We start from the raw sequence: 22,960 nt of genomic DNA, 5'->3' as shown, positions 1-22,960 counted from the left end.
AATCCACTGAAAAAGAAATTAGGAAAAGTACCTCACACATAGTAGCCTCAAAAAAAGAAAGAAAGAAAGAAATGGAAGAAAATCTCAGAAAATGGAAAGATCTCCCATGCTCCTGGATAGGCAGAATTAATATTGTCAAAATGGCCATACTACCAAAAGTGTTATACAGATTTAATAAATTCCTATTAGAGTCCCAATGAAATTCTTCATAGAAATAGAAAAAGCAGGGCTGGCTTGTGGCTCAGAGGTAGAGCGCTCGCCTAGCATGTGCAAGGCTCTGGGTTCGATCCTCAGCACCACATAAAAATCAATAAAATAAAGGTACATAAAAAAAAGAAAAAGCAATAATGAAATTTATTTGGAAAAATAAGAGAACCCAGAATACCTAAAGCAATCTTTAGTAAGAAAAGTGAAGCAGGAGGCATCACAATACCAGAACTTCAACTATACTATAGAGCTATAGTAACAAAAATGGCATGGTATTGGTGCCAAAATAGACTTGTAGACCTATAGTACAGAATAGAAGACACAGAGACACACCCACATAAATATGGTTATGTCACACTAGACAAAGGTGCCAAAAACATTCACTAGAGAAAAGACAGCCTCCTCAACAAATGATGCTGGAAAAACTGGAAATCCATATGTACCAAAATGAAATTAACCCTCTATCTCTCACCCTGAACAAAAGTCAACTCAAAGTGGATCAAAACTTAAGCACTAGAATAGAGACCCTGGCCTAATAGAAGAAAAGTAGGCCCAAATCCTCACCACGTCAGCCTGGGATCTGACTTCCTTAACAAGACCCCTAAAGCTCAAGAAGTAAAATCCAGGATCAGTAAATGGGATGGATTCAAATTAAAAAGCTTCTTCTCAGCAAAGGAAACAATCACATGAGGAGAGAGCCTGCAGATGGGAGGAAATTTTTATCACATGCACCTCTGATAAAGTATTAATCTCCAGAATATGTAAAGAACTCAAAAACTTACACCCCCCCCCAAATCCAATCAATCAATGGGCTAAGGAACTGAACAGATACTTCACAGAAGAAATACAATCAATCAGCAAACATATGAAAAAGGGTTCAACATCTCTAGCAATTAGAGAAATGCAAATCAAAACTACTCTAGGATTTCATCTCACTCCTGTCAGAATGACAATCATCAAGAATATAGGCAACAGTAAATGTTGGCGAGGATGTGGGGAAAAAGGCACACACATACATTGCTGGTGGGACTGCAGATTGGTGCAACCACTGTGGAGAGCAGTATGGAGATTCCTCAGAATATTGGGAATGGAACCACCATTTGACCCAGCTATCCCACTCCTCGGTTTATACCCAAAAGACTTAAAATCAGCATATTCAGGGACACAGACACATCACTGTATATAGCAGCTCAATTCACAATAGTAGACTATGAAACCAACCTAGGTGTCCTTCAATAGATGAATGGATAAAGAAAATGTGGTATATATATTCAATGGAATATTACTCAGCTTTAAAGAAGAGTGAAATTATGGTATTTGCCAGTAAATGGAGTTGGAGAATATCATGCTAAGCGAAATAAGCCAATCCCGAAAAACCAAAGGTCAAATGTTTTCTCTAATATGGGATGCTAATTCACAGTAAGGTGGGGGAGGGGGAACTAGAGAAGAATAGCTTTATCTTAGATTAGGTAGAGGGAAGTGAAGGGAGGGGAAGGGAGAGGGGATGTGGGGATAGGAGACATGGTGGAATGAAACAGACATTATCACTGTATGTATGTATGTGACCGCATGACCAATATGATTCTACAACATGTACTCCCAGAAAAATGAGAAATCATACCCCATCTATGCATGATCTATCAAAATGCATAAATGCATCCTGCTGTCATGTATGACTAATTAAAACAAATTTAAAAATAAACAAGTGTATGTGCATGTGTGTTTATTTAAATATGGACCAGTAGCCGCTTTGGGATACTTAGACTTGCGTTGTCCCCGCGGTGGACCAGCCACACTTGTCTAGGGAACACCCGAGATGTGACTGGTCCAAATCAAGGTGTGCTGTACACTTGAGGCTCACACAAGACACGGAAGACTAAGCAGGAAAGAAAGCAGAATATTTCAACAGTGAAGATGAAGCAGATGTTGAAGCGATAGTTGAAAAGATTGAGTTAAATAAATGTATCATCTCAAAATTAATTCCACCTGACTTTTCACTTTTTGTTAAGTGGCCACTATGAAATTTAAAACTGATATATGTGGCTAATGGTTTTCCCGTGGCCTGGCTCTGATGCAGACCACGGACAGTTCCTCTCAGTAGTACTGCGTCCGAGATTAATCTGCCCTAGGCATTCCGTTCCCACCTGTTCAACACTTCTCTCCGGTCTTGCCTCCATTTGGATCGATACTGTTTTAGAACCCGGTTGTTCTCAGATCATCCGTGTGGTGGTGTGGACATGAAGTGTGTTGGAGCTCGGTCTCCAGGGCAGCATCCCTGGATCGCACACTAGTGACTGCAGGTCACCAGCATCAAGGCCTGCGTCAACCGACCTCCCTTCCCAGGTTTATCCCACAATAACAGGGCATAATTCAAACGTGGGAAATGAAGTTAAAATAACCTGAGATTCTTGCATTCTCCTGGAGGAAAGGAAAGGTGTCATTCAGAGTAGAATTACTCATCCAGGACTCACGCTGGGGTTTCTGGATAGTGCTAGAAGAAGTGAAAGAGTGCAAGACCTCAAACTGATGGTGCACGTCAGACTTTTGTCACTGTAAGAAAATATGTGAGAAAAGAAGAGATTTATTTTGGCGAGTGGTTTTGGAGGACTCGGTCCACGGTCAGCTGGTGCCATTACTTTGGGCCTGCAGCAAGGCAGATCATCACGGCACAAGGCCATGGTGGAGGAAGGCTGGTCAGCTCATGGCAGCCCCGAAGCAGCGAGAGGGAGATCCAGGGTCAAGATAGAGTTCCCAAGGAGACAGCCCCAAGAACCCACTTCCTCCAGCGGAGTTCCTTCTCCTGCAGTTCCTACTCCTCCCGGGCAGTTATCAGCTAGGAAGTCCTGGATGAATCCACTGATAACTAGATTAGTCCACTCATAAGGTCAGAGCCCTCGCGCTCCACTCACTGGCACCCTTCCTCTCTAAACCACCACACTGATGATCTGCACACAACCGACTCTTAAAAATAAAATGTCAGTCCAAATGAAGGAGAGACAGAGAAGTGCACAGTGGGAACCGCGTGCACAGGCAGACCTAACGTCAGACACACGACTGCTGATCTGAAATGTACGAGGTCTAAATCAGAGCCAGGCCACGGGGAAATCATTAACCACATACATGATTTTAAATTAGTGGCACATTATAAAAAGCAAAAAAAGTCTACCCTGACTCATCCAGTATGCACATTAAATCTGCACAGCTCTTCACATCCCTCAAACATCGGCTTTGTGGAATGTCCCAGAAGTTGCCACCATGTCTGCTCTCCTACCTTCCAGGTCATTTTCTTCTTGCCTGAATATGACCCTTAGAATCTAAATGTGTCCTGAGATCAGCTTTGCCACCTCAGTTCTTCAGGACCGTCTCTCAAGGAAAGGCTGGGAGATTGGCGGCTGATTCCCGGGCACAGCTCAGATTCTGTGCAGTGGTTCCTGGACATCAGCTAACAGTCCCTCTTTGGAATATAATTTGTCCTTGGCTACTTTAAGGTTTTCTTTGGGTTCCTAGAGTTTCATTATGATGTTTTCATGGATCTGGAAAATTCTCAACTGTTATTGCTTCAAGTGCTGCCTCTGCGTCCTCTTCCTGGGAGTCCAGCTACAGGGGTGCAGGCGCCTCACCGAGCAGGAGTCTGTTCCTCACTTCTGTGTCTTCGTTTGCTGGGGCAGTGGCCCTGGGGATTGAACCCAGGTCTCACTCTTGCTAGGAGATTCATCACCAACTTTTATTTTTTTTTCAATTTTATTTTGAGACAAGTTGCCCAGGCTGCCTGGAACTTGGGGCTGTCCTGCCTTAGCCTCCTGAGTCACTGGGATCACAGGTGTGCCACCACGTGGGGCCACATCTTCCATTTTTATGCTGAGTATTTTATTCTTGTAGTTGAATGATTCTCCTTTTTTTTTTTTTTGGTATTTTTTAGCCCAATTTTATTGAGATATAGTTGTACAGTAAAATTCATGGATTTTTGAGCAACTCGGTACATTTTGGACAGATGCGTACCAATGCCACCGCCCTGATCAGGACTTAGCCCATTTCCTCTACCTCTCTGGAGCCTGCCACCCTGTACCCTCCAGCCCTAGGCAACCACACCTGGCTGTTCATCTCGGCAGCACCCGGTTTTCTGTGAGTGTCACGTTAATGGGATCCACTGCTTATAGCATTTGGAGTTCCTTTCACTGCAGTGTGGCGCTGTGGGCTCATGCATGTCCTCCTGGTTCAGAGGCCACTTCCTTTTTGTTATGCAGTTTCCACTCTATGGCTATCACATGACATTTTGTTTTAAATTCACCAGTAGATGCACATTTAAGTCCTTCGAATCCTTGGTTATTACAGATGACGTGACTGAGAACGTTGAGTGCAGATCCTCCGTGGACACGTCTCCATTTCTACCTAAGAGGGGTTGCTGCCCCTAATGGGAGTCCTACAGCAATGGCCACCAGGCTCTCTCCAGAGAGGCCTTGCCCTTTGTGGTTCAGCCTCTGGGGACTGGGGACTCCACGTCCTTGTTAGCACTGACCTGGCTGTGGTTTTGATTTTGGGGTCCCTGTGGTGTTATTTTGTTATGGATTGATTCTGCAGTACCCTAAGTTAGAAATCCAGGTGCCACAGGAATGGAACACATGCTCAGAAGCCGCTCAGTGAGGCAAAAGTTACTTCTGCAGAAGGGCGTGCTACAGAATCTGCTGGGCGGCAGTCCCCCACTTTGATCCCTAATGCCGCTCTGTCCCCTGCTCTGATAGGAGGAACCAGTGCTACAATCTACACGACTGGCTGATTTTAAATTTGGGAGGGCAAAGGGAAGGGCTACAGTTAAAATGGCTATGACTGGCTCTTACCTCCCAGTTAAGGCGGAATGCTGTATTCTGAGGCGGGAACATGGAACTTTCTCCTTCTCCCTAGTCCCCCTTTTTCTTTCCTACCTTTTGGTCTCATTTTCATGTTTGTCCTTGTGCCCTTTGGCATTGCCATCCATCCTGGACATGTTAACATTTTGGGGTGGAAGTGACCCTCGGTAATGAGTTCGCCCCTGGTGAGTCGTTGAGATAGCTGTCCTGATGATCAGGAGCACGCGGTGAGGCCCTGCCCAGCTCCGTTGTAGCTGGTCTTCTTTCCAGGTCTTGATTAAGATCAGGTGGGCAGGGTGGAAGTGATGAGTCGCCAACTCCAGAGGGGGAGTCTGAGCAGCAGCTCCTAATAATTGTAAGATCAGGCGAGGTGGGCGGTCACCAAAGAGTCAGATTTTAAAAGGCCGCTGAGCGAGGCTTTATTGAGATATCACTCCCGGACGGAACTCGATCAGACCCACAGAGTGGACAGGAGAGGGTCTGAGGAGAAACTGCATGGAAGCTCAACCGAACTGGGATTTTATGGGGCTCACAGCAGGAAGGGAAGGGCTTGGGACAGGAAAGGGGATTTTTAGGGTCCCTTGTCCTGCTGGAGTTGGTCAGGGGAGCTTGCTGAAATTCAGGATTGGCCAGGGGGTCCTGCTGATTGACAGGTGTTAGTCAGGAGATCCTGCTGATTGACAGGCGTTTCCACCGGCGCCTGATTGATGTTCCTTTCCCGCGTGGGCTGCTTTGTTCTAAGTCACCACCACCGACCTAACATCCTGGCCTTTTTGATGATACAGGGCGGCAAATTTCGTCTAGCTACTTCCTGCTTGCTTAGGGACGCCAAGGGAAGGGGGTGGCTTGGGTGTAGGTTTGGTGGGGAGGTGACTGTAGGGGTGTAGGAGCACCTGTTGTAGGTCACTCTGGCGATTTCACTCATGCGCTTTGGAGTGAACCTGAGGAGGCAGGGAGCAATCATTAACAGAAGTCCTATTACGAATACAGGAGTGAGAATGGGAGTCAGCCACGCAATGAGGGTTGAGTTTAGCCAGCCTGGCCAGGGGTCATTTGATGGCTGCTGTTTAAGCCTTTCACCCAAACGACGGAGGGTGTCAACATTCTCTTGGACCAATCCAGTTTCATTGATATAGTAGCAGCATTCTTCTTTCAGGAACAGACAGGTTCCTCCTTTGTCTGCTGTCAACAGATCTAGGGCTCGACAGTTCTGCAATGAGACTTGGGCAAGAGATGTTATTTGCCTTTGCAGGGAAGGGAGAGAGGCGGCTGATGCCTCTACTGCTTCCCGAAGTTGTTGTTCAAGCTTCTGAGTAGCGGTTACTGCATAGCCAAGGCCTCCTGCCCCGAGTCCAGAGGCAGCGAGGGAGGAGGCCAGGGAGAGTCCAACTACTACTGGTAGGAAGATGGCCCTTCTTGTCCTGGAAAGGGAGGTGGTGACAAGCCACATTAATTCAGCCTCACTGGACAGTTAATTGGGGACCAAGGTGGAAGGAACACAAAAAGCCAACGGCATGTTGAGGCTTAGGTTTTTTGTCCGGTACCATTGCACCAGAAAAAGAACCCGGGCAGAGCAAAGGTTGGGGAAGAAATTCAAATGACCTGGTCACAGGGTGCTGAACCTGAGGAAGTGTAGCAGCAGGGAAACTCCCTGAAGAGTTACGAGAAAGAGGTACTTCCTCAAAGGCTGGAGAGGGGGGTCCTTGGGGTCTAGTTGAGGTATTGAGCGGAAAATCAATAGGAATCGCAGTTAATGGAGTACGATCCAAACCTGCAGAGGGAACAGTCTGAAATGTTATTCACTTTGGACACATTGAGAAGCTGAAGGCCCTGACGTATTAGGGCCACCCATGAGAAAGGGTCAGCTTCAGGATGGGCAGCTGCATCCAGCTGGTGTTGGAGTTCCCTCTCTTGCTCCTGGATGGTTATGTGAATTTGAGGGAGCACTTGTATGTAAGTTCTCCAGATTCTGATAGAGGTTGAGGGGTGTTTGGCAAAACCCCACGAATAAAATTTACCATCAACACCAGAAGCCCATCTTGTGTTCCATGGGTCCCAAATAGTCAATTTGGTGTATGCTCGATTCTCAGAGCCAGGCTTATCTAGGAAGCGTTTTTTGCATGAATTATAAGGGCACCCGCCATAGGTGTCAGGCCAGCGTTGACAGGATTCCTCAGTTTGGTCTGCTATGAAGCACAGCGGGCTGAACATAAGTGGGACGGGTGGCCCTGTTGAATCCAGTAACATTAAGGGTGACCACCAGATGGCCACCAGTGAAGGGACAATGGCCTTGGCCCATAAACTGAGAGCAGATGGTGCCACCCTGCTGCCATGTTGCTCGGATGTAGACGCGCCATCTGTGGTTGGGATAGAAGCTTGAGAGAGATTAATGATTAGTAAAAGTAGAACAGGGTTAGCGAGAAATAAATATGACTGTTTGGGGTCCCTGTCCAGCGAGGTTGCAACAACTGAGGATGCAGCTCTCGAAGTAAGACTGCGCCACCCAGTTGAAGAGGGTCCGGTTCTGTTCCTGTTTGTGCTGGGACAGAGGTAACGGATGGTGCAGGAAGACACCAGTCTGCGTGTTCCCTCAGGAGTCTGTGTAGAAGGATGAGATAGGGCAGGTAGGACACAGGGGAGGAGGAGTGATGGAAAAGCTTTGGTTGATTAAGAAAGGGCGCCCATGGACTAGCTCAAAGGGGGCTAAGGCCTGAGGGAGCTCTAGGGGCTGCCCGAATTCAGGTGAGGGCCAATGGCAGAAGACTGGGCCAGGAGAGCCAAGTTCAATAGCAAGTTTAGTGAGATGATCCCTGAGAATGCCGTTAGTCCTGTCAACCTGACCCAAGGATGGGGGTCAGCGGGGGATGTGGAGCCTCCAAGTGACGTTGAGGCCTTTGGAGATGGTTGAGCAACCTAGAAGTGAAGGCTGGGCCGTTGTCTGACTGGAAGGAGGCGGGAAGTCTGAACCTGGGATGACCTGCGACGCTGTCAGCAGTTTCCCTGGAGGTAGGGAAGGCTTCTGTCCAGCTGTAGGAGAGTGCTATCCCCAAGTCACAGCAGTTAGATCCTGTGTCAAGGCCTGACCAAAGACGTAGGGACTGTCCATGAAGCCTTGGGGTAGGACTGTTCATGTCAGCTGTTGAGACCTAAAGGATGTAGGGTCTTTGTGAAGGCCAAGAAGTAATAAAAGTCTGGTGTCGCAGTCTGACTGGGCACAAATCACGAGCCACTCAAGCAGGAACAAACTTTATTTCTGAACCCCACCAGCACAGTCCACACACGCTCCCCGGGAACTCTCCTGAACGCCACCCACACGGCTCTTCCAGGCACACCACACACCAACCGGAACTCCCACCACCGGAACTTCACCAACCAAGGCGAACTCTTCAGGAATCCTCGCGAGAGCTCAACCGGAACTCAACGGGAACTCCACGAGAACTCAAAAGTCATCATCTCAATGGCTCGCTGGCGTCACCTCTCAACCACTACTTCTGGCACAAATGCCATGCATCATCCCGACTCGGCTGTGGCCCTCAACAGTCAGGATGGAGGGGCGCTGTCAAGAAGGCCAAAGGGGGATAGGAGAAAGAAGAGTGTGAGGGTTGGGAACCACCGGGTGGATGGGAATGACGCCTCATTAATTAGGCGCAGGTCCTGGACTAAGGGATAGGCTCCTGAGGGTTTGCGTACCAGAAATATGGGAGTGTTGCGGGGGTGTCTTGGGGACACAAAGGAAATTTAGTTTGGGGTTTCAGCTGGATACAGACTGGCTTGTGGTGGGAGGCTATGACCGGCACGGAGATGTCCCAGTCAGGGGCAATGGCACAGTAGGTGCTGTCGGGTTATTAGAGAGGAAAGGATTGGAGGCAGAAGGAGATGGGTAATAGTATTCTTGGGGTGTAGTTGAGGGGTGGCTCCTAGTAATTGGAGAACATCTCTGCCTACGAGAGGAACTGGACAAGATGGAATGACCAGAAGAGTGTGAATGGGTGTCCCTCCAGGGCACAGGCCAGCTTTACAGCTCTGTTTGGGAGAAGGGTTTGCCATCAATCCCCATAACTGAGACCTGGGAAGGAAACAGAGGCTCAGAGTGGGCAGGCAAGACAGAATAGGTAGCCCCGTGTCCACAGGTAAGGTTATGGACTTACCCGCTGCCTGGAGTGTCACCCTGGCCTCGGCAAAGGTGTTGAGGATCTTTGAGTCCGGGCTTCTTCAGTCTTCAGTGAACCCCAATAGTTCAAGAGAAGGGACTGCCTGGCAGGCCATACCCCTGCTAGAGGCACCAAGGAAGGGCCAACCATGGGGCAGTCTCTCTTCCAATGTCCTGGCTGCTTACAGGTGGGGCATGGCCTGGGAGGAGGCTGTGGGTTTGGGCATGGGCGAGCCCAGTGACCTTCGCATCCACATTTGAGGCAAGCCCCTGGTGGAGAGGGGTGCTGGATCCCCCAGAAGCTTTGCTGGAGACATAGTCCTCCGGGCCGCTACCAAGGCCTGGGTTTGGGGTGTTACCTTTTTCTGCAATGGAGCCTGCTTTAAAGGCCATCTTCAGCAGATCTCAGGGGTCTGAGGGTCCTCCTCAGCTCATCTGGGCTGATTGAGTGCTAAAATGGGTTGCTAACACTGTAGTCCTGGTGGGAGACTCAGGATCCAGCTTCGTGTGTCTGGTGAGGGCCTCTGTAGGGCCGTTGAGAATTCAGGCTGGATTTTCATCTGGATTCTGGGAAAGATCTTGAAGTGAGAATGGGACGTGGATTCGAATGATCCCTTCAGCAGCAGCCATTTCCTCGAGAAGACAAAGGAGCTTTGGGTTAGCTGGTGGGAGGGCCTGGTGGGACTGGGTGCGGGACTGGGTGCGGGACTGGGTGCGGAGCAGAGAGGTGCGAGTGGGGGAGGGGAACGGGCTTGTCAGTAGAGGAGGTGAGCAGAGCAGGGAGGAGGCTCCGAGGGGGAGAAATAAAGAATGTCCATGCGCTTCTGCCCCTTTCAAGGCTAGTGACAGCCATTCCCTCTGTGTGCTAAGTTCAGAAGTCTTCAGCCTTAGGCTTTAAGTCCAGCAGATGTGCACTCACTCAGAGTGTGACCAGGTCCGGGACAAGGCAGGCTTTTCCTGGTGTGGAGTGGACGACTGTTGATGAGAGGGTCATATGAGGAAGTTGTGACTCTCACCAAGGTCCAGACCAGGCGGTAGAGTTTGAGAGCAGTGAGGATCACGCAGGGGATCAGGAACAGTGACAAGTGACGGGATGTCAGAGTGCAGCCTTTTTCGGCTAGTGAACCCCTGTTCATTTGCTCTATTATTCATACTAAATTTTGAGGCTTTTGACCCCCCTTTCAATCCTCATCAGCTACCACTGGGTTGCTCAGTGACATCATCTACCCTGGTCTGGTGTCTCCCCCGATCTTCTCCCCTTTCCCTCTTTTCAGGTGAGGACCGCGGGGCTTCCCTCTGTTACCAGGGTGAGGGGAAGGGACTTGTCTGAGGCCACATGGAGGGCTCTGTGGGTGGCCTGGTGGGACTGCAGGTTTCAACTGGAGTTTTTAAGATGGAGTGGCCTCAGGCCACCTCACACCTGGCCATCAGGAACTGCGTCTGGAGACAAGGCCCTGCTGCACCCTCACGATGACCTGTGGAGAACATGGGTGGTCTTGGGACGAGCCGCTGAGATGCAGAATATGACACTAGAGTTCTGGTGTTCCCGCTGCACTTGTTTATGTGACTCTTCCATTTTGAAGGGATCCGCCGTCTGCTGTCCGGCTGCCTTGAGGGGGTGTGGGTAGGAAAGGCTGACCGCCCCCGCCCCCTCTCACAGCTTTCCGAGCGACCCCCTTCAGTGCCGATTGGGAGGTCAGCTTCTCTTCAGTGTCTCACACTCTGGTGTTCAGCGCATTTGTGGTGTGACGCAGCGCACAGCCTCAAGGCGCTTTCTGGTGCCCGCTATGCCCGCTGCGGAGCAGGGAGAGCCCTGTCGCTGCCCAGAGTGGGCACATCTCTGGCAAGCTGGGTGTTTTCTTGCTCACTGCCCCGGCCAGGAGCTGCAGGCTCGGTTGTGAGTTTTCAGGGTTTTTACCTAACAGCAATCCACAGGGTTTATATTTCTCTTCTCTTAGGCTGAAAAACTTCATTTTTAACCATCAGCAAAGACTTTTTTTAACCTTGATTTTATTGATTGATTGATTGATTGTTATGTGGTGCTGAGGATCGAACCCCTCGCCCCCCAGGTGCTAGGCGAGTGCCTTCCGCTGAGCCACAATCCCAGCCCCATAGCAAAGATCTTTGCTTGTTGTATTTCATAAAATGAGGGTCACTGCTCCCAGAGCACAGCGTGGTGGTGTTGCACCGTGACCCTGTTTGCACAGTTCAAGCTCCTCCATTCTTCCCTCCGGTCCCTCAGGTTGTCCCACACGTCCCAGGTTCCTCTCAGTTCATCCACCACCTGTGCAGAGACCTTTCATCTTCTCATCTTTCCTTTCTTTGGGGTTTTATTTTTCAAGTCTTTCTTTAATTTTATTTGTAATGATATAGAGAACCGACATTCTTCCAAAGTCGATCCAGGACAGAGTTTGCCCAGCGCAGTCCTGCACGGAGTCCCCCTGGTGACCACTTTCTGAAGTTCTGAGTGTATCTTTGCATTGACAAAGACAAGCAGGTGGGGGTGCCAGTTCCTCCTCTTCTCCAGGAGGTGGGAAGGGTGCCCCCTGCAGCTTCTGTGCCCTGCCGCAGCTGGAGTGAAGGACGGCATGAGGGCTCTCCTCGTGAAGGCTTTCCAAGCTCATCTTTCTGCATTTTCGTTGGTGATCCCTGGAAGGGGATAGTTTGGTTAAGAGTGAGTGCATCGTGCCTGTCGTGTTCTGTGGACAGTCTTCTGTCATTGACATTTGGGTCATTAGTTTTACTTGCTGTTATAAATACTGTTGTGGGGAGGAATTGGTGCCTGGGACTCTGGGACACCTGGACTGTTTCCTCTTGCTGGACTCCTGGGAAGGGCGGCCCACTCAGGTGCATGAGCACTTTGGCTCTGCTCAAGTCACTTGCCCCTTGCTGGCTGCCGACACACTGCCCTCAGTCTTTCTCCCACCTACCTGCTCTTGCGGCCCACACCCCAGGGCTCCCTAAAGCTTCCCAGGTAACAGGTACCCCTTGCTGCGCCTGCCAGACTGGCCAGAGCCCTCATCCTTGCTCCACTCCACACCCCTGTGACCTCCTGCCCCACTGACCCACTGTGCAGGCTCTTTTGGAAGTGCCCCTGCTGCCCGCCCCAGCTCCCTTGCCCATGGCGGTCACCCTCAGTGCATTCCTTGCCTCCAGCTCATTGCCCAAGGCCTCCCGCCGACTGCAGCTCCCTGTGGGCAGCACTGGGCAATGTGAGGCCTAGGACCCCAGTGCCTGGCCCAGGACTGCAGCCCAGGGTGCTCTGGGGAACTGACCCAGGAGGCGGAGACGCTCCCGTCTCAGATCCCTCCACACAGCAGTATTTATAACAGCGAGTAAAGCTACTGACCCAAATGTCAATGACAGGCGCAGGCTCTTGGGGGCACAGGTCCACCAGTTCTTGGCCTCAGGCTTCTGCCCCTGGTCTGGGCTGCTTCAGGCGCCCTGAGGGCGTCCCAGGGGAGGCACCTCCTTGGGAAGCTGGGCGCCTTGCTGCATGCTGCACACCTGACCCTGGGCCAGAGACCCTCCTGATATCCACAGGGTGGGAGATGCTTCCCCGTCCCATGGGAGCCTCAGGAGAGGCCTGAGGAAGTTGCTGTCTGGTGGGGGTCACTGGAACCCCCCTTTCCCCCTCTGCTCCTTCTCCCCTTGAGGCTCACACCTGGCCTCAGGGGCTGTCAGACCCCTGCCCCTACCTCCACCTCCTTGCCACTGTCCAGCTGGTGGGGCTGTGGGGAGGCCTGCAGTGTGACAGCATCGGGACCATGGGAAGCTGGGGCAGGGCCAAGACCCCTCCTTCAAGCCCCAACTCTTAGGATCAACTCGGAAAGATTTCACGTGTGGCTCTGAGTGACAGGCATGACTTTATTGAAGGGGTGGGAAAAGGGAAAGGGGACATTCTTGAGGGTGAGAGTAGGTCCTCTCAGAGAGGAGAGGGACCACGTGCCTGTCCTACACTCCAGTTTTACTGGGGTCCCAGAGAAGTCTCCAGAGAGTCCTGCCCAGGTTCACCTCTTGACTTCTGACTGACATTAAGATGACATCAGACTTTTAAGTCCCACTGCCATGGCAACTCCAGGTCCCCTTGCCCATGCCGACTGGTTCTAACTGGATTCTGACCGGACATGCTTACAGATTTTGTGGTTAGGAGGAACTACCCTTATCTCCCCAGTTTCAGGATCTGGTCTGTGTAAGGGTCACAACAGTTCCCCCTTCAGGGTGACTCGCGTTCCTCTACAGGCATTGTTTGGGGCCTGCATTTCTCCTGCAGATAGGCAGTTTGCTGAGGAATGGGACGCGTCCTGTCCCCGGAGGCCAGGCAGGGCTGTGGGCAAATTGCTTCTTGGAAAAGAAAGCATTGGGGGTTTGCACGGTGGGCCCAGTTTTCGGCATTCCTCCCTTAACCTCATGTCCCCACCATCCTCATCTGTCTGTCCCCTGTCATTAAGGGACCAAGTGCAACCGGTTCACCTCTCTGCTGTGCAAAGCAAGCACGTGACATCAGGAGTGACCGCGGACAGGGGCTTCCTCCTTGCCGCAGGCGAGGAGAGCTTTGAGGGACTCTCAGCTGGGCTGCCCTGGCAGAGCCGGCTCTCCCAGGGGCCTGTGCATGTTGACACTGAGGAGCCCAGCCACCTTCTGCTGTCACGTCCCGCAGTTCCCTCAGTGCCTGGTCGTAATCACATGCTCAAAGGACGTGGCAGAGGGACCGCTGGGTGAATGAGTGACATGTGGTCAGGCCACCGGAGAAAGCAGGCGTGGAGGGGCCCCGTGGTGGGACGGGGTCCTCGCAGGGTTTTCTGAAGGGCCTTACCTGAAACCCACAAACCCATGGAAAGCAACTTCCAGTCATTTGAAGGGGTAGCTGCTTCTCCCCTGGCAGGAGCTTGTCCTGAAAGAGCTGCCTGGTGGCTGACCCTGGCATAAAGCCACCTTGTGTCTCCCCCACACCTTCACCTCGAAGCCCTGGGTCCCGTCCTCACCCTGGCAGAGCGGTGCCCCAGTCCCCACTCCCTCCTCCACGCCTCTCTCCAGGGGTGCCCCCACATTCATGCTGCCCTCTAAGAGCCAGCCTGTCTCGGCCCCTGCCCAGTGCACCCCATGCCTCAGTGGGCGAGTGAAGGAGCACGTTTCTCAGGAATACATTTTCTTTTGACCTTACAAAGCTGGCCACAGAGTGGGCAGCTCTCTCAGCCTGTCACTTTCCCCTGCAGGGGCTGTATAAAATGGACGTTCGGTTTGGGCCGGGCGTGGAGACCTACCCCGATGGCAGTCAGGACGTGGGGCTCTGGTTCCGCGACCGGCTCATCAAGCTGTGCACGGAGACTCCCAGCAGCTTCTCCCTGCTCAAATTCCCGGAGTTCTCCGCCTTTCTCGGGCCCTCGAGAGAGAGAATCAGCCTCTCGGATGAGCAGAAGGCCGAGTGGGGCCCGCCCGAAGAGCAAGACCCCTTCTTCTATGAGTACCAGCGGTTCCTCCTGAATGACGACCTGGCGCTTCCTCCAGAGATGCACGTCTACTCCACCGACCACAGACACCTGCCGCTGACGGCCGCGCTCGCCAGGGAGCTGGACGCCCGCGTCTTCGCTAACAAGATCCCACCGTTTATTGAGGATGGAGAACCCTGGTTTATCACAAACCAGACTCCATTGTTGGTCAAAATGCAGACGCAAACTTACAAGTTCAGGTGATGGGTCTGCTCTCCCTCCTCTGTCCCTGGTGCCTCCCTGGACAGGCACCCTTCTGCGTGGGGTTTGAAGTCTCTCAGTGCCCAATTGTCGCTACTCAGGGCCGGCACGATTCTTGACCTTGTTCACCAGGTGGACATGAGCATACAGCTCTTTAAGTGGCTGATACAGTCCAGGAATGAAGGTGGACAGGATGTCCCCACTGTGGGAGGGGCTTCCTGAGAGTAGGGCCACGGGCCACCTGTATCTACGCAGGGAGACAGGGACCGGGAGCACTGCTTGTCCACTCTCTGGGGAAGGAATGGTGGGAGGGCGCTTGGTGAGTGGGCAGCCAGGATAGTCCTGAAGCTGTGTGGCACCTGGGGAGGGGTGTGGCTGAGGATAAACCCCTGAGCTCAGAGAGAGAGCAACTCCTGGATTTCGACCTCTGCACGCTTCCCCTTCTGAAGGTCAGTTAGTGTCCCCTGAGTCCAGGTGCATGTCTGTGATTAGACGTCCCATGAATCGAGTCCCTGCATGTTCACCATGAAGAGAAGGGATTGTAATTATCATCACGTCAAAGCTTGGCCTCTGCCAAGCTTTCATTCACGCACCCAGCTATCTGTTCTCGCAGTCATCATTCTATCTGCCATTACCAAGCCATTAAAAAGGCCATCTACCCACTCATCCATCCACCCATGCGTCATCCACTCATCCCACCAACCCACCATCCATCTACCCACTCACTCATCCATCCATCTGTCCATCCATCCACCTATATCAATGCATGCATATATCCATCCATCCACCCACACACTCATCCATCCATCTATCCATTCATCCACCCACACACTCATCCATCCATCTATCCATCCATCCACCCACACACTCACCATACATCTATCCATCCATCCATCCACTCATCCATCCATCCATCTATCCATCCATCCATCCACCTCTATCAATGCATGCATATATCCATCATCTACCCACTCATCCATCCATCTATCCACTCATCCATCCACCCATGCATCATCCACTCATTCCACCAACCCACCATCCATCTACCCATTCACTCATCCATCCATCCGTCCATCCATCCATCCACATACTCATCATCCATCTATCCATCCATCCATCCACCTATATCAATGCATGCATGTATCCATCATCTACCCACTCATCCATCCATCTATCCACTCATCCATCCATCCAGCCACCCATCCCACCAACCCTTCATCTGTCCATCATCTACCCAACCATCTGTCTATCATGTGAATGTCAACAGAGTGCCCTAATCAGTGACAACAGTTGAGTACAAAAGTTGTCATAAACCATGGGCTGTTGATTGCAAGGGGGCTCTGTGCACACAGACGGCGTCAGCGCTGTGTGGTGTTTGGGCCTGGGACACGAGTGTTCCCAACGGAAAAGCAGATGAGCTGAGGGCAGAAGGTGGGCGCTTGGTGCTGAGCAGTGGACCCATGTGTGTGCTGCCTCCTCCCCATCCAGGGCCCTTGCTGTGGGAGTCTGTTTCCAAGCCCCCATGGCCCAGCTGAATCAGATTCACAGGGTCCCTGGCAGCCAGCACACTGCTGCTGGTACAGGCACTTAGTGTGAGCATCTTTATGCCCAGGTGACAAGTCCCCACCGCCGTGTGCTCCGTCCTGACCTTGACTGGCTGGCAGTGCAGCCACTAGGGCTTAGGCTGCTCACGGAGTGGATTGTTGGCGTATCTGAGGATCCAGGAGAGCAGGAGTCACAGGGAGACAGCGCTGGGCACCCTTTCTCATGGACGGTGTTGGGCTGTCGAGTGGTCCAGGGCTTGGTCTAACCTCACTGAAGCCTGCTGTGTTGCCAGGAACACGAAGGCTCACACCAGCTGGCACATGGATGCCATCCTGGAAGGGCACCGCGAGGGCTTTGCATGCTCTGGACCTAGGGAGCGGCTTTCTGAAGAGATGATCCTGAAGGCCGAGGAAGGGGACCTTGATTGGATCTATGGAACCCTGAAGGACGACCTCGTCCATCCCGACGTGGCCGACGCCAAGGGCTACACTGTGCTTGCGGCTGCTGCGGTAAGCCCCCACTGCCACCTGGTGGATGCCCGCAGGAACGTCGAGCGGGGAGGTCACTGCGGGCAGGGAGGTCACTGCCGGCAGGGCCCTCGCTGCTGCTCTGGAGAAGCCGAGGCGCAGGAGTGCCACACAGGTCCACTCCTGCTCCCACAGAGGGCGCGGAGGCACCCGCCCGGGTGGGGCCCACAAGGTCCTGTGGAAGGGGAGGGCATGACCTTGTCCCTTCACCAAGCTCCATCACAAGCTTACCAGAGCCTGCCATGCTGCCACCTCAGAGGGGCCTCCGCAGACCCCAGCGCCACCTGCTGTCCTCTAGGCACACTGTCACAGCCGCATCGTCAGCCTTCTCCTGGACCTCGGGGCGGACGTGAACAAGCGCACAGACGAGGGCCTCACGGCGCTCAGCATAAGCTTCCTCCTCTACTACCCCAGTGGGTCCTTCAAGCCCAATGTCGCCGAGAGGACCTTGCCCCAGGTCAGCCCTGCCAGCCGCTGGCTCCCTGTCTCTGCACCCAAGTGTCCACCTGCACCACCCTCCTGTGCAGACCAGGCTCACACTGGCCAAGTGACAAGATGAGGGTGGGGGAGGGGTCAGAGGCTGGATGTGGCACTGCCTGATGCGTCCTAAGTGCGACAGCACGTCCCAGAGCCACGCTCTGCAGCTCAGCCCGACCCTCTCTGTGCTGGACAGGGTGGCACCACACAGCTGCCTCCGGGCAGCGCCCTGTTCCTGCCAAGTTCCTGGTGGGACGGAGCTGCAGGTGGGATGGCACTGTGTGCCATGGCTTGACGGGGAAGCCGACCCAAAGCAGTGTCATTTGGTGGGAATCGGATGCAGGCCGCAACATGACCTTGAACCTGTAACTTGAACTTTTCACATTAAAAAAGTAAACTCGGTGCATGATACATTGTATTCAGCTGACAGTGCCTCAAATAGGGTCCTTTCTGTGTGTAGTCACTGGGGACAGCATGGGTGGGGCCCTGCCTCTGGGTCCCAGTTCTGGACGAGATGTTCTAAGAGCTCCTGTGTGGCACTGGTGTCCCCAGTGGTGGCCAGCTGACCTCAGGCTTCTGGTGGGCACTGCAGGGCATCTGCCTCTGAGGTTTGTGGTGAGGTGGGAGCCGCTACTGTGCTCTGGCGGTGCTCTGCGTGGCTCTGCAGGGGTGCCGGCCCTCGCTGCAGTGGTGTGGGGGCTGCCTGCTCTGGCCTCCCCTAATCTGCTTTCCTGGCACTCTCCAAAGGCACCTCCCAAATGCCCGGTCACCCCAAGCTGTTTTCTGGATGTGAACGTGGAGTCTGTCCATGAGGCCAGCATGCCCGCCCAGGGCCTCGAGGAGGGCAGCCTGTCTCCGAGTGCACAGCCGTCTCCAGAGTCCCCAGGCCAGCAGGGCAGCCCTCCAAGGGAGGAGTCGCCCACCGTGCAGGGCAGCGCCAGCGACAGGGACAGAGAGCTGGGGGAGAAGGCCGAAGACCTGGGTGTGTGCACCCTGAGCAGCGAGGACTCCAACTTCCAGTCCATGGCCTGTATGTACAACTACGCCCTCCGGCTGTCCAGGGAGGTCTTGGAGAGGAGCGCCCAGGCCTACAGCTTGCTGCGGGTGCCCTGCATGGACAAGGGCACCGTGCGGAGGATGGCACAGGGCATGATCAAGTAGGTCTCCGCCCGCGCTGCCGGGGCGGGTGCGCTCTGAGAGCCATGCCTCCTGTCCCCGGGGCGCTTGCCACAGGGTGTCTCCAGAGGTGTGAGTCTGTCCTTTGAGCATCCACAGGGCCAGCGTAGACACTGATGAAGCCTGTGCTGAGTGCCACAGCAGAGCGTTGTGTGTGTGGTGTTGTGCAGTGTGTAGTGTGTCAGGTTTGCTGTATGTTGTCTGTAGTGTGGTATGTGTTCTGTGTGTGGTGTGTTGTGCGTGGTATGTCGTGTGTGGGGTGTCTGTGGGGGGTGTGGTGTATGTATTGTCCTCTGGTTTATGATGTGTGTGGCATGTGGTATGTGTTCTGCGTGTTGTGTGAGGTGGTTGTTGTGTACGGAATGTGTGTGTGTTGTTTATTGTGGTATGTGGCACGCAGTGTGTGTGGTCTATGTGTTGTGAGGTGTGTGTGTGGAAGTGTGTATTATAGTGTATACTACATGGTATGCATTGTGTGGCATATTGTGTGTGGTAGGTATGTTGTGTGTTGTGGTGTGTGGCGAGTACTGTGTTGTGTGCACGGTGTGTGCTGGGAGGAGTGGGTGCAGGGTGGGCTTCTTGCCAGACTGGTGTTGAGTGTGGCTTGGTCCTGGAGGGGCTGGCCTACCCCTGTCCCCAGTGTCTGGTGACATCAGGGAGGCTCAGTGGCCCCCAGGCTGCAGCTGCCGTCCTTCGCCCACAGGGGATGGTTTGGAGATGGCCACACTGCCCACCTCCCCTGGTAGGGACCAGGGCCTGGGAAGGGGGTGACCTTGGGTGTTCTCCAAGTCTATGAAGCTTGGAGCTTGGGTGTCTGTGGTGCCCACACCCCTCCCAGAGCCCCCTCCACCCTGCAGCACGGTGCACCTGTCCTGGGGGTCCTGTCCACACAGCCGGGGTTGGCGGGCCTCACCTTCCCCGCAGCCTGTGACCCCTGGCGCTGACCCCTGCAGACAGAGAAACCGGTGGCTGACCATCCAGCTGCTGCTGCGCCGCGGCGCTGACCCCAACCTGTGCAGCGTGCCCATGCAGGTGCTGTTCCTCGCGGTGAAGGCGGGTGACGTGGACGGCGTGAAGCTGCTGCTGGAGAAGGGGGCCCGCACGGACGTCCAGTACCCGCCACAGGTAGGCCACCGGGGGTGGGGCCGAAGCTCAGGGCCGCGCCTATGTGCGGTGGAGGCTTGGTCTGAGTGGACCTAGGGAGAGGCCCGTGCTGGGGTCGCCAGAGGGTGCGGGAGCCGTGTTGTTTCTAGGCGGTGCCGTGGCTTCCCAGCCCCAGCCAGGACCCAGCGTTCAGCACTGCGCCTTCTGCAGGAGCCTCCTGGGGGAGCGAGGCCACAGCCCTTCCCAGGGGCTGGCGCTCCGCTGCCCGCAGCTGCAGAGCAGGTGGCTTAGCTGAGGCAAACAGGGCTTTCCTACACAGAGCCCTGCACACTTCTTCTCACGCACTCGCCCGCGGGCCTCCTGCTCTGCCCACCATGGCTTCGGGGCCATCCTGCCGCGCAGGCCAAGCCGTCTTCCTGGCCACAGGGAGGCGTTGAGAAGTGTGTTCAGGAGGGTCTTCCTCTGCGTCAGCTGAGCCGGAGGTGCTGTTCTGTGAAGGGTTAGTGCTGCGGGCGGCTCTCTGGGTTTCCTCTTTAGCCTCTCCTGCATGCCCTGTGCCCCTGGGCAGTGGTGCCCTCCCAGCCCAGCTCCAGGGCCTTCCAGCTCTCTTCAAACCACAGCTCTGGAGGGACCTCCAGGCCCTGCCTCTGCCTGTGGGCCTCCTTTCCCTCGAATCTGGTGTTATTCATCTTCTTTCATCCCGTGGCTCAGTTCTGGGGCCTGAGTTTCAGAGGAGCGACATTCAGACCACAGCCAGGTCCCGGGGGCTCATGCTGTAACCCCCAGCAGGGGCTGGGTGGGCTGCCTGGAGACCCCGTGAATCAATATAGCTAAAATGGCCTCAAGCCGGTCCACGTGCTGTTAAGATGAATTTGCACCACACTTGGGAAATCTTGAAGAGAGGGGACGTCCTGGTATCAGACTGCGGAGGAGGGACCCTGGGCTGTGTGGTGCGGGCTGCTCTGAGTGGCCCTCGTCCCCTGGACACACTGCACACCGCACACACGCTTCTGCTGCTTCTAGTGTGACACAGGTCTCTGGGGATTTCCACTCCTCGGGTGCTTCTTTGGTCCTGGTGGATGGATGTCCCACCTTGTCTGCAGCTTTGCTGAGACGGAGGCGCCCGTGAGTGCAGTGGCAGCCCCCCAGGGCACTTGCTCAGTCATCGCCGGGAGAACATGTTTCCAAAGCACTCTTTCTGGCTGCGTCCCCTGGAAGTGAGCCTTCCTGGTAGGCGCCCACCTGCAGAGCAGGTGCCCACTGTTCCCTGCCCACCTGTGAGCTTTGACCTTGCATTTCTCCTTGGGTGGCAAGGTTGAGCCTCTGCTCCTCAGACCAGCCTCATATGGTACAACCATAGACCAGAGGCAGTGGGTTTTAAGGGAAGAGGTCCACTGGGCTCATGGTTGGATGGTTCCTGGGCCTCACTGTTTGGATCTGGGCCAGGGTGGCACCTGAGGAGCCAGGACACAGAGAGCAAGGACAGCCTTGGATCCCACTCCCCTTTCTGAGTCACAGCCCTAGAGACCTGAGGACCTCCCACAGGGCCCCCTTCTGGAAGGTTCCACCTTCTTCCAACACCACCTGGGACCAAGCCTTTGAGTCAGGCCCTCTGGGGTCACTAAGCCTTTTTGAACATGGTAGTCACATACTCGCAGCCACCCGCGCTTCACTGGGAATTGCCCCAACACCGCCCCTTTGACCCTCGGGGCTGGTGGTGGACTCACTGCAGGGCATTGTTGGGATTCTGTTGGAGAGCTGGGCACAGTGACCTTGAGGGCAGCCGGGCAGGGCCCTGCTCTTTCACGTAGAATGGCTGGGAGTTCCGTAGCATGGCCAGGTGTGTGAGCTTGTCTGGGCCTTGACATTGGCGCGATGGCATAGCTGTCCTCTTGCTACGGCCAGGGCTGTCAGAGATGGAGTGCCGGCTCCTCAGCAGTGCGGGCTGGGCTGTTTGTAGAATCTGGCCAGACGCTTTTCTCAACAGGACATTCCAGATACACAAGGAAACCCAAAGCAGTGAGAGAATCCGCCAAAAAAGCCAGGCGAGAGGCTCCGCCCCTGCCCTCGGCCGCCCCCTCTGTGCGGGGCACCTGCCTGCCCTCAGCTCTGGTGACCTTGATCTGGAGTCATCTCAGGGTCTGTGCCCTGGGGACCCTGCTTGTGCGTTCCTCTTGGCTTTCTTTTGTGCTCTCTGCAGATCATAGTCTCAGCCTCCTGCCGAGAGGCTCCGGAGTGGGAAACTGACCCTTGTCATCATCTTGCCCTCTTGCTTATCGGGTGATGGAGAATTCTGGTTCAGAACCTTCCCCTGAGAACTCTGGTGGTGTCGCTTGTGTCCGTGGCCTCAGGCCAGTGTGACCCCCTGACTCGCCCCGTCTGCTAGCCACTCTTCCTGGGCACCGGTCAGCCCGGGTGGAATTTTCTTCTCTTGTCTCATGAGTCCTTGTCTTCGTCTTCCTCTCTGCTGTCCTCTGGGCGCCCCTTCTTTCCTTTTGCTCTGTCTGGATTTTGGGGTGTGCTTTCTTTCCATTTCTCTGTAGCTCGATTGTTTGGCGAAGCTCCCTTGGGCCTCCTCATACTGCGGTTCTCCCTTCAGTCAGATCCATTCTGCCTGTCAGCTACTGACTCTCATTTCAGTGGTTTTGTTTGGAAGTTTGAGACCTCCAGGTGGCGCTGTGGATGTGAGATCCTGCTGACCTCCTGACCACTGGGAAACCCCTTGTGGTGCTCACGTGGGCCAGCGCTCCCCGTGTGCCAGTCCTTGGGCCCTCAGTGCTGGCTTCTCCCAGCATCGGGCAGAGGCTGGTTCCCACCTGCGTCCTCGTGCTGGGTGCTCCACGGAGTGCTGGCTCTGGCTGCGCGGGCTCCCCAGAGGCTGCCCTCAGGCTGTGGACCCCACTGAGAAACTGTGCCGCACGGCCACTGCTCCCCAGGTCCTCTGACTGGCCCTCCCACCACTAGCTCTGTCTGCTGTCTGAGTCATCTGCGTCCTGCCCTTAAGGGCCTTGGGGTGCTTTCCTCTGGGACACCTCCTGATGAGCTAGGTCCTACTTGGAGTGCTGTGCTGGGGCTCCACTCCGATGCAGGCAGGGCGCTCTCAGGGCTCCTCTGAGGGCCAGTACCCAGGGACAGTCCTCCAGGGACCCCAGCTGATGGCCAGAAGGACGTCCGGGTGAGAACAGGCAGATCAGGAGGCCAGACAGGAGCCGCATGACTGTCAGGGTGGGGGCACCTGGG

The 22,960-nt window shown here is 54.2% G+C and overlaps 1 protein-coding gene across 7 annotated transcripts in view; it reads left to right on the top strand.

The window, feature by feature from the left end:
• Positions 1 to 22,960, top strand: part of Ankmy1 (ankyrin repeat and MYND domain containing 1) — a 58,553-nt gene that overhangs the window by 8,922 nt on the left and 26,671 nt on the right. For all 7 annotated transcript variants that reach the window (XR_007349600.1, XR_007349601.1, XM_048808882.1 and 4 more), the window contains 5 exons: positions 14,418 to 14,890; positions 16,729 to 16,945; positions 17,262 to 17,420; positions 18,188 to 18,597; positions 19,570 to 19,741. Coding sequence is in view for 5 of the 7 variants with exons in the window: in XM_048808882.1 (XP_048664839.1) it covers positions 14,418 to 14,890; positions 16,729 to 16,945; positions 17,262 to 17,420; positions 18,188 to 18,597; positions 19,570 to 19,741 (1,431 nt within the window). In the remaining 2 variants the exon portion in view is untranslated. The remainder of the gene's footprint in view (positions 1 to 14,417; positions 14,891 to 16,728; positions 16,946 to 17,261; positions 17,421 to 18,187; positions 18,598 to 19,569; positions 19,742 to 22,960) is intronic.

This window comes from Marmota marmota, unplaced genomic scaffold, assembly GCF_001458135.2.
Source record: "Marmota marmota marmota unplaced genomic scaffold, marMar, whole genome shotgun sequence".
In the NCBI taxonomy this organism is placed as follows: domain Eukaryota; kingdom Metazoa; phylum Chordata; class Mammalia; order Rodentia; family Sciuridae; genus Marmota; species Marmota marmota.
This window is presented reverse-complemented; position numbering and strand designations above follow the sequence as displayed.